At 59.7% G+C, this 13481-nt stretch overlaps 3 protein-coding genes across 3 annotated transcripts; 1 reads left to right on the top strand and 2 right to left on the bottom strand.

Annotated features, from left to right (window-relative positions):
* Nucleotides 1-537: 537 nt before the first annotated feature.
* Nucleotides 538-2595, bottom strand: PTX4 (pentraxin 4). The gene is made up of 2 exons (XM_080353667.1): nt 2165-2595; nt 538-2023 (listed from the first exon to the last, which is right to left on the bottom strand). The coding sequence occupies exons 1-2, from the start codon at nt 2345-2347 to the stop codon at nt 779-781; spliced, it is 1428 nt and encodes a 475-aa protein (XP_080209793.1). The 5' UTR covers nt 2348-2595; the 3' UTR covers nt 538-778.
* A 124-nt stretch (nt 2596-2719) lies between these two features.
* ECI1 (enoyl-CoA delta isomerase 1) lies at nt 2720-8663 on the top strand. The gene is made up of 7 exons (XM_080354256.1): nt 2720-2848; nt 3372-3500; nt 4075-4202; nt 4794-4940; nt 5654-5775; nt 6480-6658; nt 8158-8663. Exons 1-7 carry the CDS (start codon nt 2806-2808, stop codon nt 8328-8330), a joined length of 921 nt encoding a protein of 306 aa, XP_080210382.1. The 5' UTR covers nt 2720-2805; the 3' UTR covers nt 8331-8663.
* A 181-nt stretch (nt 8664-8844) lies between these two features.
* Nucleotides 8845-12763, bottom strand: LOC308046124 (deoxyribonuclease-1-like 2). The gene is made up of 9 exons (XM_080353818.1): nt 12724-12763; nt 12130-12292; nt 11694-11782; nt 10652-10735; nt 10460-10560; nt 10273-10385; nt 9875-10029; nt 9663-9759; nt 8845-8963 (listed from the first exon to the last, which is right to left on the bottom strand). The coding sequence occupies exons 2-9, from the start codon at nt 12274-12276 to the stop codon at nt 8913-8915; spliced, it is 837 nt and encodes a 278-aa protein (XP_080209944.1). The 5' UTR covers nt 12277-12292; nt 12724-12763; the 3' UTR covers nt 8845-8912.
* Between the last annotated feature and the right edge of the window lie 718 nt (nt 12764-13481).

Raw genomic sequence — 13481 nt, 5'->3', positions numbered from 1 at the left:
AGACGGCTCGCCCTGCACCGGGCCCAGGCACACCCTCCCGCTGTCAGCCCGGCCGTGGCCAGGCAGCGAGGCCCCGCCGACCCCGGGGCACGGGGCTCAGGGAGCAGCCAGGGCCGGCGCCGCTCCTGCCCTCTGGGCAGGGAATTTCGCAGGGCGGCTCTTCGGGAGCATTTTGTGAACTGCACCCGAGCCCCCTGGGGCAGCACAGCTTGGCCCAGCGCTCAGCTCTGTCCCTCTCCAGCGGGTCCAGGCACGCAGCACAGACGGCACCTGCTCCGGCACCTCTGGCTCACTCCCGGTCACAGTCACGGGCTTTTCCATGCCACAGCTTCCCCCTGCGTCTGACTCAGTGGCAGATGCTGGTGGTGGCAGGGGACAGGCAGCGGTCACCCGCGCGTGACCCAGCCCGGGGCTCCTGCTGCCTGTGTGAGCAGCTCCTGCCCGGCTGTGTCACTGAGCACTACAGTGAAGAGCAAGACCAGAAATAAAGGAGTTTCCTCTCTGCCCAGGGCATTTTAATAGGAACAACAGCGCTGAACATCCTCTGGGAACTGGAGCTGACAATCTCTCAGCTTTGGGACAGGCCCCCGGAACGGGTCTCACTCCTGCTGCACCCTGGCTGCCGAAGTCCCTTTACCGAACCTCTGATGGTCCCAGTCCTGAGATGACCCCTCCTCCTGGTGTCCCATTGCCCTGGGAGGATGCGGCTTGTGCCAGCCAGGCTGTGCAAGCCAGCCCTGAGTGCTAGGAGCCGGCACCATTCCTGCTGCTGGGCTTGTCACAGGCAGTGCTGGAGGAAGGGACCTGCCACCCTCCGCACCTCGCCCTGCAGAGAGGCATCAGCCAGTGTGAGGAGGGGCCTGCGGGGCAGACCCTGGCCAGTGGCCATGCTGGCCACCTCTCCAGGCAGGAGAGCCCGGCTCCAGAGGGCCAGGCCAGCCAGGTGACCCACGAAGGCTTCTGCGGTGCTGGAGCCCTTGCCAGGGTGATCCTTCTCCCAGCCTAGCACCAGCAAGCCACCAGCAGGAATTTCATAACCCTGCTGGAAGCCAGAGCCAGCAGCCAGCAGCCGCCTGTCCACATAGAAGCGGTACCGGCCCTGGCTGGAGGACCAGGTGAGGCAGAGGTGGTGCCACTTGCCATCCAGGAGCGGCATCACCGGGAGCTCCCGAAAAAACCCGTCTCCGATGATGAAGCGTGCAGAGCCAGGGAGGTCCTCGCTGCAGTCACGCATGGCCAGCTTGCTGCTGCCGTCCTCGGTGACATAGGAGAGAAGGGCACCAAGGTGGGGGGCTGGGGTGGCCAGCCAGGCACAGAGTGACAGTGCCTGCAGCCCTTCGCGCAGCCCTGGCCCCAGGATGGCCACATTCTCAGCAGAGGTGTTGGGGAAGAGCAGGACAGTGCCAGTGTGGCAGGTTGGGAAGGTGGGCGCTGGGGCAGGGGGGCTGTACCTACCCTCTGCTGGCTGCTGTGGGGCTGGTGGCTGCTCCTGGGTGACCATGGTCATGGTGAGGAGTGCTGGTGCCATGGTTTGGGGTTCCAGTGCTGCATCACCAGGGGGTTCTGCATCCTCCTCAGGTGCTCCACCAGGCCCAGCATCAGCTGGCAGCTGGTGACCTTTCTCCTGCCGGCGTTGCTGCCACCACCTTGCCTTCAGGTGCCGGGGGCTGGCAGTGCTGGGGGCCACCCAGCCCTGTGGCTCCTGCTCCCAGCTGTGGGCAGCATCTGGCAGGCCATGTGGCTTGGAGCCCATGTCTGCCGGTGCACCTGGTGGGTAGGTGAGTGGGCGGTGGGGCAGGTTCAGGACACCCACTGTCCTCTCCAGCCGCTTCAGCCTGCGGTGCAGCTGCCGGCCAGCAGAGGCCAGACGGGCCAGCTCAGCACCCAGGGCAGCCTGGGCAGCGGCAGCCACCTCCACCTGCTCTGCCAGCGCCTGGAAGCGTCCATCGATGTTGTAGGAGATGTTGTAGTTGCCAGCGATGCTCTGGAGATGGCTCAGTGTCACTTCCTGGAGCCGGTGAAGCTGCAAGGGAGCGGGGTGAGGTGGGGTGAACTCCCATCCTCATGCCTGGCCCCTGTGGTGCCACTGACCACCAGCCTGGCCCAAAGCACCGAGTGCCCCCCTGGCACAGGCCTGTGCCCCCTCCCCACCCTGGGCACCCACCTGCTCCTCCAGCCGCCGCAGCCGCAGGAGCAAGGGGCCGGGCCGGGCTGCGGCTCTCGGCGCCTGGGTCAGGCCACCCTGCATGGCAGCAGCCAGGAGCAGGCAGAGGGGCAGCACTGTCCCCGCCATGCTGCTGCCGGGTGCTTTCTGCCTGCACGGCAGGGCCAGCCCTGGCCCCCGCATTGCCCCCCCGGGGTGGCCTCCACCATGATGAGATCTGCAGCCATTGCTGGCGTGTCCCAGCAGCCACCAGCACCAGGGCTCCCAGCCCGGCGGCCCTGGGCCAGGCACTCTGCGGGGGTGGCTGGCCCCGGCCCAGGAACTCCTGGGGCTCCAGCTGCCCAGATCAGGGGCCAGGCTGGGGGTGCTGAGACACGGGGCAGGGGGAGGTGTTGGGGGGTACCTGTGGGCACATGGTGTGTGGGCCAGCCCCTGGAGAGCAGCAGGGTGGGGAGTCACACTAAGGCACTGGATACAGGGCAGGGTGGGCGGGCAGCGCTGGCCGTGGGCGGGGCTTCGGGACTGGGGCGGGAGTGGGCGGGGCTTCCAGCCGGGGCCCCGCGCTGCCGGGGGCGTGTCCCGTGGCGCAGGCGGTGACGCGGCCGAGGCCCCGCCCCGTACCCTTGAGCCGCCGGCAGAAGATGGCGGCGGCGGCGGCCGTTGCTCGTTCGATCGTCCGGTCAGGTGCGTGCGGCCCCGGAACTCGGGTGGCCCTGTGTCTCTCCTCTGGGGCTCAGCGTGTCCCCCCGCCGTGGGTTGGGGTGTCCACACGCTCTCCCTTAGTGGGCTGGGATGTTCCCCGTGTCTCCATGCCCTTCCCCAGGGGGTCAGGGTCCCCCATGTCCCCCGTCGTGGGTCGAGGTGTCCCCCTGCTGTGGGTGGAGGTGTCTCCATGCCCTGCTTCAGTGGGTCAGGGTGTCCCCATGTCCCCCTGCCGTGGTTGGAGGTGTCTCCATGCCCTGCTTCAGTGGGTCAGGGTGTCCCCATGTCCCCCTACCGTGGGGTCGCTGTGTCCCCAGTTGTGGGTCGTGGTGTCCCCATGCTCTCATTGGGTCAGGTGTCCCCCTGCCATGGGTGGGGATGTTCCCCGTATCCCCCAATTATGGATCAGGGTGTCCTTGTTTCCCCACCCTGTGTGCCCAAGCAGTTTTGGGGAGCACATCCACACCTGTGCCCTGCCCAGCCCTACCTGTCTGTGTCCCCCCAGGTGTGCTGCCCCTCAGCCGCCGGCCCCCGGCGTGGGGCAGAGCGGCCCAGCAGCCCCCTGGCCTCCCACTCGCCCCGGCACGGGCCTTCAGCAACAACAAGATCCTGGTGGAGCTGGACGAGAGCTCAGGTACGGTGAGGGGCATCTCAGCGGTGTTACCTACAACCCACGGGGCTGCCAGGAGTCGTGCTGTCCCCAGCCTGGGCACAGCTGCAGCACCCAGGCTAAGCACTCCATGAGGACCTTCTGGGGTAGGGTGGTGGTGTTTGGGAGGGGCACAAGGGCTTAGAGTGCTTCCCATGTGCTGGCCAGGGCAGCAGTGCCAGCAGGCTCAGAAAGATGTGTGACCTACTGGGCACAGAATGTTTGCTGAGATAGAAGCTGGAGGTTTGACCTTGTCCAGTGAACCCAGAGAGAAAGGAACTGTTGGGCAATGTGACCCTGAGGGTGGCTGGTCTTTGGGACACACATGTGCTCCTTCATGCTCCAGTTCACCACTGTCTGAGTGAGCCCAGTTGCAGGCAGGTCTGGGTAAAGGGAGGGTCCTGCTCTTGGGCCCACTGCTCTGGGGGCTTTTTGAAGAGCCAGGAATGGGAAGAGACAATGAGGATGAGCAGGGACTTGGGTGAAACTCCCTTGGGAAGGGTAGTGGGTGCTGCTGTGGTTTGGGGATTCTGATGTCTCTGTGTTTACCATGGCACAGGCTTTGCCACGATGAAGTTCAAGAGCCCCCCGGTCAACAGCCTCAGCCTGGACTTCCTCACCGAGTTCTGCATAAGCTTGGAGAAGCTGGAGAACAACCGGGCCTGCCGGGGCGTGATCATGACATCTGTATGTGTTGTCCTGAGCTCAGGGTGTGAGCTGTGGGGCAATGTGGCAGGCATGGATGCCAATCCCTTGCTCATGTTTGGTCTCTTGCCCCCCTGGTCACTGACATGGAAGGGCTGGGAAGCAGCTTTGATCAGCTCCAGAAGGAGGGGAGGGAGTTCTTGGAAGGATTGTGCTGTTTCTTCTGTGCCTGTTTCTAGCAGAAGAATAACAACCGAGTATTATTGTCATTAAAATCAAAGGTGTTTATCTGCAAATGTGACACATCCCTTGAGATCTCTTGAACTGCCTGGCAGGAGATGCCAGTGTTTATTTTCAGATGCGATGCGGGTATGAGGTGGTGCCTTGGAGTGGGACAGGACAGGTTCTGTGCTGCAAACAAAAGAGTCCCAGCTCTGCAGGACATGGTGGTGGGATGATCCAGGCTGTGGGAGCACTGTGGAGATTGTTTCAGAACCCCCAAGGACCCTGGTTTATGCCATATTTAATTATCACTTTCTCTTTCCTCAGGCTGCCAGGCCGAGTGCATTAGAGGGCTAAAGGGTCATCCCTGAGCAGTGATTCTCAGTGACATTTGTATTTTCCTGATTCTAGGCCGTCCCCAAAATTTTCTCATCTGGCCTGGACATCACTGAGATGTGCGGCAAGAGCGCAGAGCACTACGCCGAGTTCTGGAGAGCTGTGCAGGAGATGTGGCTCCTGATCTACGGCTGCAACATGGTGACGATTGCCGCAGTCAATGTACGTCCTTTAGATCCATCTCGCTGGTCAGCCCCTGTGGTCTGTCACTTGCTGCAGCTTGTTTGCGCTGTGTGGGCAGGGGCAGCCAAAAAATCAGGCTTGTCAGTGCTGAAACAAGTGCAGGGATGTATTTGTTGGGACGTCTGGGCAAAGCACATGCCTGTTGCTTCAGCACGTTGGGGTGTAGGCAGGTGTGGAAGCGTGAGGTGTTGCAGGCTCCATGGAAGCTGCAGGCGCTGCTGGAGTATAGCAGCGTTTTGGCTGTGGTGGAGAGCTTGCTCAGCACTTGTGTCCTGCCAGTCAGGGCTGAGGTGCCCTTTGTACAGCAAAAGCTGTACCCAAGAGATTGGCTGTGCATCTGTCCTCCGGGCGGGAGGACCAGGAGGAGGCCTGAGTAGGGTTAAAAACTCATGTAGGGTTACAAGAAAATGGCACAGTAAATCTCTGCTGCAACCCAAGTAACATGGATCAATTAACTAGATTTCCAGGCTGGAAAAGGCAAGAAATAAAGAGCATTAAAAAATGAAGAGATAAACCTTGGTAAGCCTATCAGAAATCTTCTTTAGGGCTGTTTCTTATCAGGTCATCAGAGACTTGGGTGCCATCTGTTCTGTCACCCTCTGTCTTCCGTGCTCTGGAGGAGACAGCAAGGCTGGGGGTGCAGGGCCATTTGGAACCGTGACCTCAACTCTCTCCTTCCTTCTCTTTGCCAGGGGTCCAGCCCGGCGGGAGGCTGTCTCATTGCCTTGTCCTGTGACTACAGGATCATGGTGGACAACCCCAAATTCAGCATCGGCCTGAACGAAACCCAGCTGGGCATTGTGGCTCCCTTCTGGTAGGCCAGTGCCTCCCACATCTAGTGTCATGTGTAGGTCTCTAAAAAGAATGAATCTTCCAGTTTCTAATCAGTTTAACTGTCTGCTGAGATGTAGTTTTATGCGTCAGTGATCAGGTAGTTGCAGCTGCCAGAGACAGCACCTCATTTCGTTGTCCTGTCCTGCGTGTAACTGAAAAGCTTTTGGGCTTCAGAATGTTCTCACATCCCTTGCCAGTGAGGACCTCAGCTCTGACTCTGCACCCAACTCCAAAACTAGTTCTGGGAGATCTCCTAGGTCAGGCTCAGTCTGGGAGTACACTTTTCCCTGGATACACACCATGCACCTGCAAAATCCCATAGTTGTGTGGATCTCTGGAAGCATAGGAGCACTGATATACTAGGGCATGGACCCTTGGTTGCCCTAAAAATGTGTAAATGTACTGTTGGAACGGAGCTTTCATGTCACAGCAAGTGGGCATAGCTGGGACCTGCGCTCTGGAGGTAAATGGTGCAGTGTCATGGAGAGGAAGGGGGAACTCTGTTGGGGTGATACTGAAAATGGCTCTGCCTGCCTGACTGCACAGCGTGGCTGAGCCTGTAGCTGCTGCTCAGAGACCTTTGCCCGGGGAGCAGGACCCAGCGTGCTCTTAGCTTCCGTGTCTGGGTGTCTGCTGCTGGGTGTTTCTTTCCCTGACCATGGCTTTTCCTCCTGTCTCCTCCAGGTTAAAGGACACATTTGTGAATGTTGTGGGACAGCGAATTGCTGAACGCTCCCTCCAGCTCGGTGCCCTCCACCCTGCACCCGAGGCCCTCAAGCTCGGCCTTGTGGATGAGCTGGTGCCAGAGGAGAAGCTCCAGGAGAGGGCTGTGGCTGTCATGGCGCAGTGGCTGGCCCTGCCTGGTAAGGGTGGCACCTCCAGCAGAGGAAGAGGGTGGGATCTGGGTGGGAAGGACAGGTACCGGGGCTGGTACCTGCAAGCACGTAACAGTTTCAATTTAAAGGGAAAGGTGTGGATGGCTGGGAGGTAGGAAGGTCCTTAAAAGTGGCCTATAATATAGATGGAGACAGACTTTTTAGCAGGGCCTGTTACAACAGGACAAAGGGTGATGGTTTCAAACTAAAAGGGGAGATTCAGGCTAGACATGAGGAAGAAATTTTTTACAACGAGGATGGTGAAACACTGGCCCAGGTTGCCCAGAGAGGTGGTGGATGCCCCATCCCTGGAGACATCCCAGGCCAGGCTGGACAGGACTCTGAGCAACCTGAGCTGGTGAAGATGTCCCTGCTCATGGCAGGGAGCTGGACTAGATGAGCTTTGAAGGTCGCTTCCAAACCAAATTATTCTATGATTCTATGAAAGCACAGTGGTCCAGCCAGCCCTGGGCTAGCAGATGGGCTTGCCAGTGCCCCCACACAGGACACTGTGCTGGTTGTACTCTGCCAGCCCTGCTGAGTCAATCCGGAGATGCCCGAGCTCCAGATACAATATGAACCTTTGTGTCTGTCAGTGGAGGTGTTACCCCAGGAAAGCTGCTGTGGAGTTGGGGGAACGGGCTGGGTGAGAGTGCTGGAGTGGCTGCCAATTTGCCATTGCAGTCTGGATTGACTCTCGGCACTCTGCTGAGCTGGGGCTGACGATGGGGATGTGAGGACAGACAGCAAGTACAGATGTAATGTGTGTGTTTGGGCTGCTCCGTTCCTGGGCTGGGACAGGGCTCTCCGTGGGCCAGGACTGGATCTGAGGTATTCCATCCCATGCCACGTGTCACCCTTCAGCTGCTCTTTCTGTAGAAATCTGAATCAACTGGGCAAAAATGGAGAGGTCCCAGGACCGTCACTTTGTGTCCCAGCCTTGGCAGAGAGTCCCTGAACAGCTCTCTGTCCTGCTGTTCTGGCATCAGAGTGACACCTCAGCCCCCAAGAGCGGAGAGCACATCTCTGCTCTGCTCTTACCACGCGGATCCTTCCCCAGAGCCCTAAGTCAGAGCCGCAGGAGTGTGTCTGGGTGAAGGTGTCTGTCGCACCCAGGTGCTGGAGCAATTCAGGTTTCCCAGTGAATGGAGAGGCTGGTCACCATTTCACCATCACAGCTGCAGCACACTGAGAGTATGCATGCAACATCTCTGCAATAGATGTGCTGCTGCACGACTTGTTATCATCTGTCCAGGTAGATGAGTTGTTTCTGCACTGAGCAATACAGATCACAATTTATTGCACATTAATTTATCCAGTTCAGCTTCCAGCTGGTGGGGTTTTCTGACACCTTTCCCTGCTGGTCTAAAGAGCCCTTTGGTGTGTGGCACCTCCTTTTCGGTAGCACCTGCATATGGTGGCAGTGGCTGAGAGCTGGTCAGGAGTGAGGACCACGCATGTTCCCATCCTCACTCTCCTTTCCACAGACCATGCCCGTCAGATCACCAAGTCCATGATGAGGAAGACGGTGCTGGACCGCCTGATATCTCACCGGGAGGAAGACATTCAGCACTTCATCAGCTTCAACTCCAAAGAGTCCATCCAGAAGTCACTTCGCATGTACATGGAGATGCTGAAGAAGAAGAAGAAGAGCGGCTGAGGAGCCAGTCCTCTGGGGCCTGGTCCAAGGAGCTCAAGTGACCCTCCAAAACGCTGCAGCAGCTGTAGGCTTTCACAGTGAAGCTGTCTGCAGTGTCAGCAATTGATGATGTGCTGCCTTCTCCTGTGGCCACCTCAAGCGCCCCTTCCCCTTAGTCCCCACAGAGTGCCTGACACCACTGCTGCCTTCCTGGGAGTGGGGAGAGCTGCCCGCTCGCTGCCCGAGGAATGGACAGGGAGAGCATCTTGATGCTGCTGCGGCCTAAGCCCTCCGGTCCTTGGATATCCTCCCTCCTGTCCAACAGCTAATTGTGAAATGAGATTTCTCAATAAATTCTTGATGATGTAAGACGTGGATGTGTCATTCCTCAGCATGGCTGCGGTCACTGCTTCCTGGCTGGTGGCCTGTCCCTGGGCTTCAGTTCCTGGTGGGCTGAGGGGCCTGGGCATGGCTGGTGGCCAGCTGTGACCCTTCTCGGAGCAGACCGGACGCTGGGCTGGTGGATGGGGCTGCCTGGAGCACTTCATGGGGCTTGGTGGTAGAGGCTGGAGCTGGATCATGGTCTGTGGCTGCAGGAGGAGCTCAAGCTGCCAGCTTCACCTCAACCGGGTAGTGGTCGCTGACTGCCAGGGCCTGGGGGAGGGCAAGAGGTGTGGAGGTGTAATGCAGGGGTTCGGTGAGCCCCAAGCCCCCTGCCATGCTGACAGGGCTGGCAGGGCGGCTGTGATTGCCCTGCCAGACCCTTCTGCCTGCGGGGTGAGATGCGGTGTCCCCAACCCCGAGACACTCAACACACAAGGCTCCAGTTTTGTCACCTCCCATGGAGAGATGCCCAGGTGTGGCCTCCCTGCATCTCACTTGGGAGTTCTGTGCCAGCTATGGGTGGCTGAAGATAGGCTATGATTGCCCCAATGACCTGGAGTCCTGCCCACACCTGCCAATGAAAGGCCACAAATATCCCCATGTGTCTTATCTCTTCCCCACAGGGACAGGCAATGACTCCAAATCCCCCCTCCTGTTTCCACCTGTGGGGCCCTTGTCACCCTGAGCTCCCCATTAGCCGTCTGCAGGCTGCTGTGTCCTGGGACATGAACGAGCCTCACACAGGGCTGTGCTGGCATCGCAGCTGGCCTGGGGCACATGTGCTGTGGCCAGAGCCTACTCAGGGTGCTGCTGGAGCTGCTTCGACTCTGCATTTGGGCTTTTTAAATGCATCAACTACACGGCCACTGCCTAAACCTGAACAGATGCTGGCAGCCCTGCAGCTGGCATTGCCTGGAGCAGCTCAGCTTACGCGCCTGTTTGAGCCCCAGGTTTGTGATCCAAGCTCACCTCCTCCTGCTCTAGCTGGAAAGCATGCTGGAAATTGTAGACGGCAGCTGAATTTGGCACGATGCTTCTCTTCAGCTTGGCACCGCATACCACGATCCTGCCAGGGAGACAAGGGGGGTGGGTACTGCTCCTGCCTCTGTGTTTGGCTGCTGATGGTGCAGGATGGGCAGGGGACCCCAGGGTGCCGGGGAGGGGACTATGGTGGCACTGACCTGTCATAGGCACAGTCTGACCTCCCCACGGTGGTGTCAGTGCCGTCGGGGAGCAGCCACTTGAAGACATCGCTGGTGCGCAGGCGGACTTTTGACCAGTCACTGGGCTGGACGTAGGAGCAGTCGGCATTGAAGTCCCCCAGGAACATGATGTTCTGTGGTGGGAAGATGGGGGGGCTTGTGCTTGTGGTGGCTGGGGAAGGGGCTGCCCCCGACACCAGCCCTCCCACGGGGCCAGGGCATCCCCCGTGGCAGGGGACGGGGCAGGAGCAGGGTCCCCATCCCAGCACCCTTGCACTAGCTGTGCTCGCCTCAGAGTGGGAACCTGGCATGGGTCAAACAGTCCCCAAAGCTCAGCGCCCACCCCTGATACCACCCCCAGAACAGGCAGAACTCACATCAGTCCCCCACTTGCTGACAATGGCCAAGTAGACATCGTAGAGTGCATCGATCTCGGTGACAGCATCATGTGGGGCTGAATGCAGCGGCACCAGCACAAACTCCTCTACCTCTGCCAGGGGAGAGGGACGTCAGCCCCACAGCCACCCCATACCACTGCCCGAGCCCACTTGTCCCCCTCCTTACTGGTGCTGGGCACTGAGACCCTTAAGATGAACGGCTCCCGGCTGAAGACATCCTGGGGGTCCTCATATTGATAGGTGTCCACCACGGACACGACATCTGTCCTGTGTGATCAAAGGGATGGTGACCCTGGGGCTCAGCATGGCCCCTGCGTTCCCTCCACAGTGTCGGTGGACTCGTATAGTGCCCCATTACCTGTAGATGAAGAGGTACCTCTCCTTGTAGTTCTCCCGTCCCAGGGGGTCGCTGATCTCATAGTCATATGGGGATGTGGACACACTGTGGAGACGCAAAGGCAGGACGGTGACATGGCTGGTACCATCCTAGGGTGGCCTCAGCATGGCCAGGGGCTGGATGGCCATGGGGTTGGCACCAGCTGGTCCTGCTCTGCTGTCCCCGTAGGCCACCATGCCATGGCCATGTGGTGACATGCGGTGCAGTGGCTCTGAGCCACCCTGCTGTACCTGCCACCTGAGGATGGCTTCTTGAGCACGGTCAGCCACAAGCAGGACACAGGGTGGCTCCTGCCACCCCTTTCTCTGTAGGGACGCTCCCCACCTTCATTTGCAGCAAAGCTAAATTAGGTTAATGAGCAGCCTGGGGCTTCGTGGAGCCTGGCGTCATCCTCCCTACCGTGGCTGCTTTGAGGTGGTGCTGGAGGGGACACCAAAGGGGCGTCCCTGCTCAAGAAGCACTCACCGCCTTTCAATAAAGCAGAGGTAACCTTCACCTGGCTCTGACCTGTGTCCTCACCCAAAACAAGGTCAGCATCCAGCCAGCAGAGGGGCTGCCACCCCACGGTGGCCAGTTCTAGCCCACCACAGCAGCCCCTTTTCTTCCGGGGGTGCCTAAGCTGCTCAGAGCATCATCTGCTGCTGCGTCTATCCTGGAGTCCCCTGGTCACTCACAGGGTCTTGGAGTGCTGGGGGCTGCCCTCTTCACCCCCCATCTTGCTTCTACCTTGTCCTGTTGGATTCTGGAGATGGAGGTGCCAGGGCTGTGGTTCCTTTTTATCTCATGTGCTCCGGTGGGGTTGCAGCTTTCAGACAGGTTCTGTGCTGCCCATATCCCCTTTCCTCTCCCCAGATTATTCCTGGTGGCTTTGTCAGTGCCTGCTCAAAGCTTCAGCCCCAGCACTTTTCTCCCATTCTGCTTTGCAAAAACAAACCCTCTGCCAATGGACAACTTTTATTGGCCTTTTACTGTTCCAGCAGCTCAGTCCTGGCTCTGCTCGTACCTGTTGAGCTGCTCCATGAGCTGGGTGACGGCGCTGAGGTCGGCATCACGCACCTCCTGCACCAGCACCATGTCATAGCGATGCAGGATCTGCGGGGGCAAGAAGGACAGTGATGGTGAGAGGGAGCCTGGGGCTGGCTCAGGGCCACCGTCACCCACCTGTCTCCCAGGTGGGCACCCTGATATGGCCTGGGTGCAGCACCACAGGGACCCACATGTCCCTGGGTGCCAGGGCAGGTGTCCCCATGGAGGGCTCACAGGGACCGCAGGGTAAGCCTGATGTCCCACCTCGGTACCCACCAAGCCTTCACCCACCCATGACATCCCCAGCACTGGGATACCATCCCATCCATGGCCATATCTCCCTGGTACAGGAGCCACATTTTGGGTCTGCCCCAGCACACAACCCGTCCCCATGTGGCACCAGATGCACTCACGCTGATAATGATGCCTGCCACTCCCTCGTTGGACATCTTGGTGTCACCGAATGCCTGGATGTTGAAGGCACCGACACGCAGTGCGGCGGTGGCCAGGCATGGGAGAGCCACAGTCAGCAGGCACAGTGCCAGCACCATGGTCCCCATCCTGCCGGGAGCGATGCTGAGCCACAGGGATACAGCGATGGGAGCCAAACTTAGAAAACTGCTTTGGATTTGGGGATAGAGCAAAAAACCCCATGTAGTTCCTTCCTAAGCCCTGTTGTGCAGCAGTGTGCCACGGTGGGCACTGCCTGGAGTAGCCTGTGGAGCTGGCATGGGCTGTCTGCCGGCTCGCCAATCCCAGGGGAAGCTCAACCCCATCGCACCGCGGTGAATCTACCCAGCAGCTCCCAGGATCACCCAGCACCGCTCCTCGCTGGGACACCTTCATCACCTGCCAGCCCCAGCCACCACCACCAGCACCCCAGGCTCCATGTCCTTAAACCCACCACTGCTGGGGTAAGGGAGTAACTCCTTGTTTCAGCTCGTCCCAGCTCATCCCAGTCCCTCCCGGTTCGCAGCTGAAGGTGCAGAGCCCAGACCCGTCCTTACCTTGCCAAGCACGCAGCACCTCTGCCTTCCCAGCAGCAGGACGAGCGGCTTTATTCCCGGTGGAGGTGCTGGCAAAGCAGGATGAGTCGGACACCCCCGTGGGGGTTTGGCACGGCTCTGGGCTCCCTTCCTACATTGGGAAACCACAACCCCACAGGGCGACAGGGTGGGGCCAGCACAGCCACCCCATTGCCGATGCAGCGAAGGTTGGACGGGGGTGCGGCACTGGGACATCCCGGGGCTGAGTGGGGACCCAAAACTCAGGGGGCTTCAGCTGGGGTGGCACCAGGGGGGTGGCAAAGGGCAATGGCCTTAACAGGGTTAATTCAGGTGCTGTAATTAGATGGGGGAGAAGGAAATGGTGGGGTGTTGGGGTCAGGCAGGCTGAGCACCACCAGCCTCAGCAAGGGGGGCAGCTGCAAACCCTCGAAGCAGTGTCAGTCGTCACCCAAAACAGCCCCACTCGTGACCCAAGCAGCCCTAGATGTCACCTAGAGCAGCCCCATTGGTGACCTAGATCAGCCCCACTGGTAACCCAAAGCAACCCCAGTGGAGCTGGTGTCCCCCGTGACGGCACATGGCGTCACCGCAGCATATGGCTTCACCCCGGCTGAGGGAGCTGGGGTGGGTGGGGTGGTGACAGCTGCTCATGCCAGGGCTTGCCAGGCTCTCGCGTGCGCCTCCAGGTTTTACACCCAGTCACGGGATGAGTCTGGTGTCCCCTGGTGCTGTGGCAGCACCGAAACCCCACCAGGAGG

Source organism: Nesoenas mayeri (assembly GCF_963082525.1).
Source record: "Nesoenas mayeri genome assembly, chromosome: 15".
Lineage (NCBI taxonomy): Eukaryota > Metazoa > Chordata > Aves > Columbiformes > Columbidae > Nesoenas > Nesoenas mayeri.
This window is presented reverse-complemented; position numbering and strand designations above follow the sequence as displayed.

Coding starts and splice junctions, on each gene's coding strand:
- PTX4 (XM_080353667.1), bottom strand. CDS start 2,347: ATGCGGGGGCCAGGGCTGGCCCTGCCGTGCAGGCAGAAAGCACCCGGC. Junction 2,024..2,164: donor TGCGGCGGCTGGAGGAGCAG/GTGGGTGCCCAG, acceptor GCTCCCTTGCAG/CTTCACCGGCTCCAGGAAGT.
- ECI1 (XM_080354256.1), top strand. CDS start 2,806: ATGGCGGCGGCGGCGGCCGTTGCTCGTTCGATCGTCCGGTCAG. Junction 4,941..5,653: donor TGACGATTGCCGCAGTCAAT/GTACGTCCTTTA, acceptor TCTCTTTGCCAG/GGGTCCAGCCCGGCGGGAGG. Junction 5,776..6,479: donor GGCATTGTGGCTCCCTTCTG/GTAGGCCAGTGC, acceptor TGTCTCCTCCAG/GTTAAAGGACACATTTGTGA.
- LOC308046124 (XM_080353818.1), bottom strand. CDS start 12,276: ATGGGGACCATGGTGCTGGCACTGTGCCTGCTGACTGTGGCTCTCCCA. Junction 10,386..10,459: donor GGTCTCAGTGCCCAGCACCA/GTAAGGAGGGGG, acceptor CTCCCCTGGCAG/AGGTAGAGGAGTTTGTGCTG. Junction 10,030..10,272: donor TCAGCAAGTGGGGGACTGAT/GTGAGTTCTGCC, acceptor TTCCCACCACAG/AACATCATGTTCCTGGGGGA.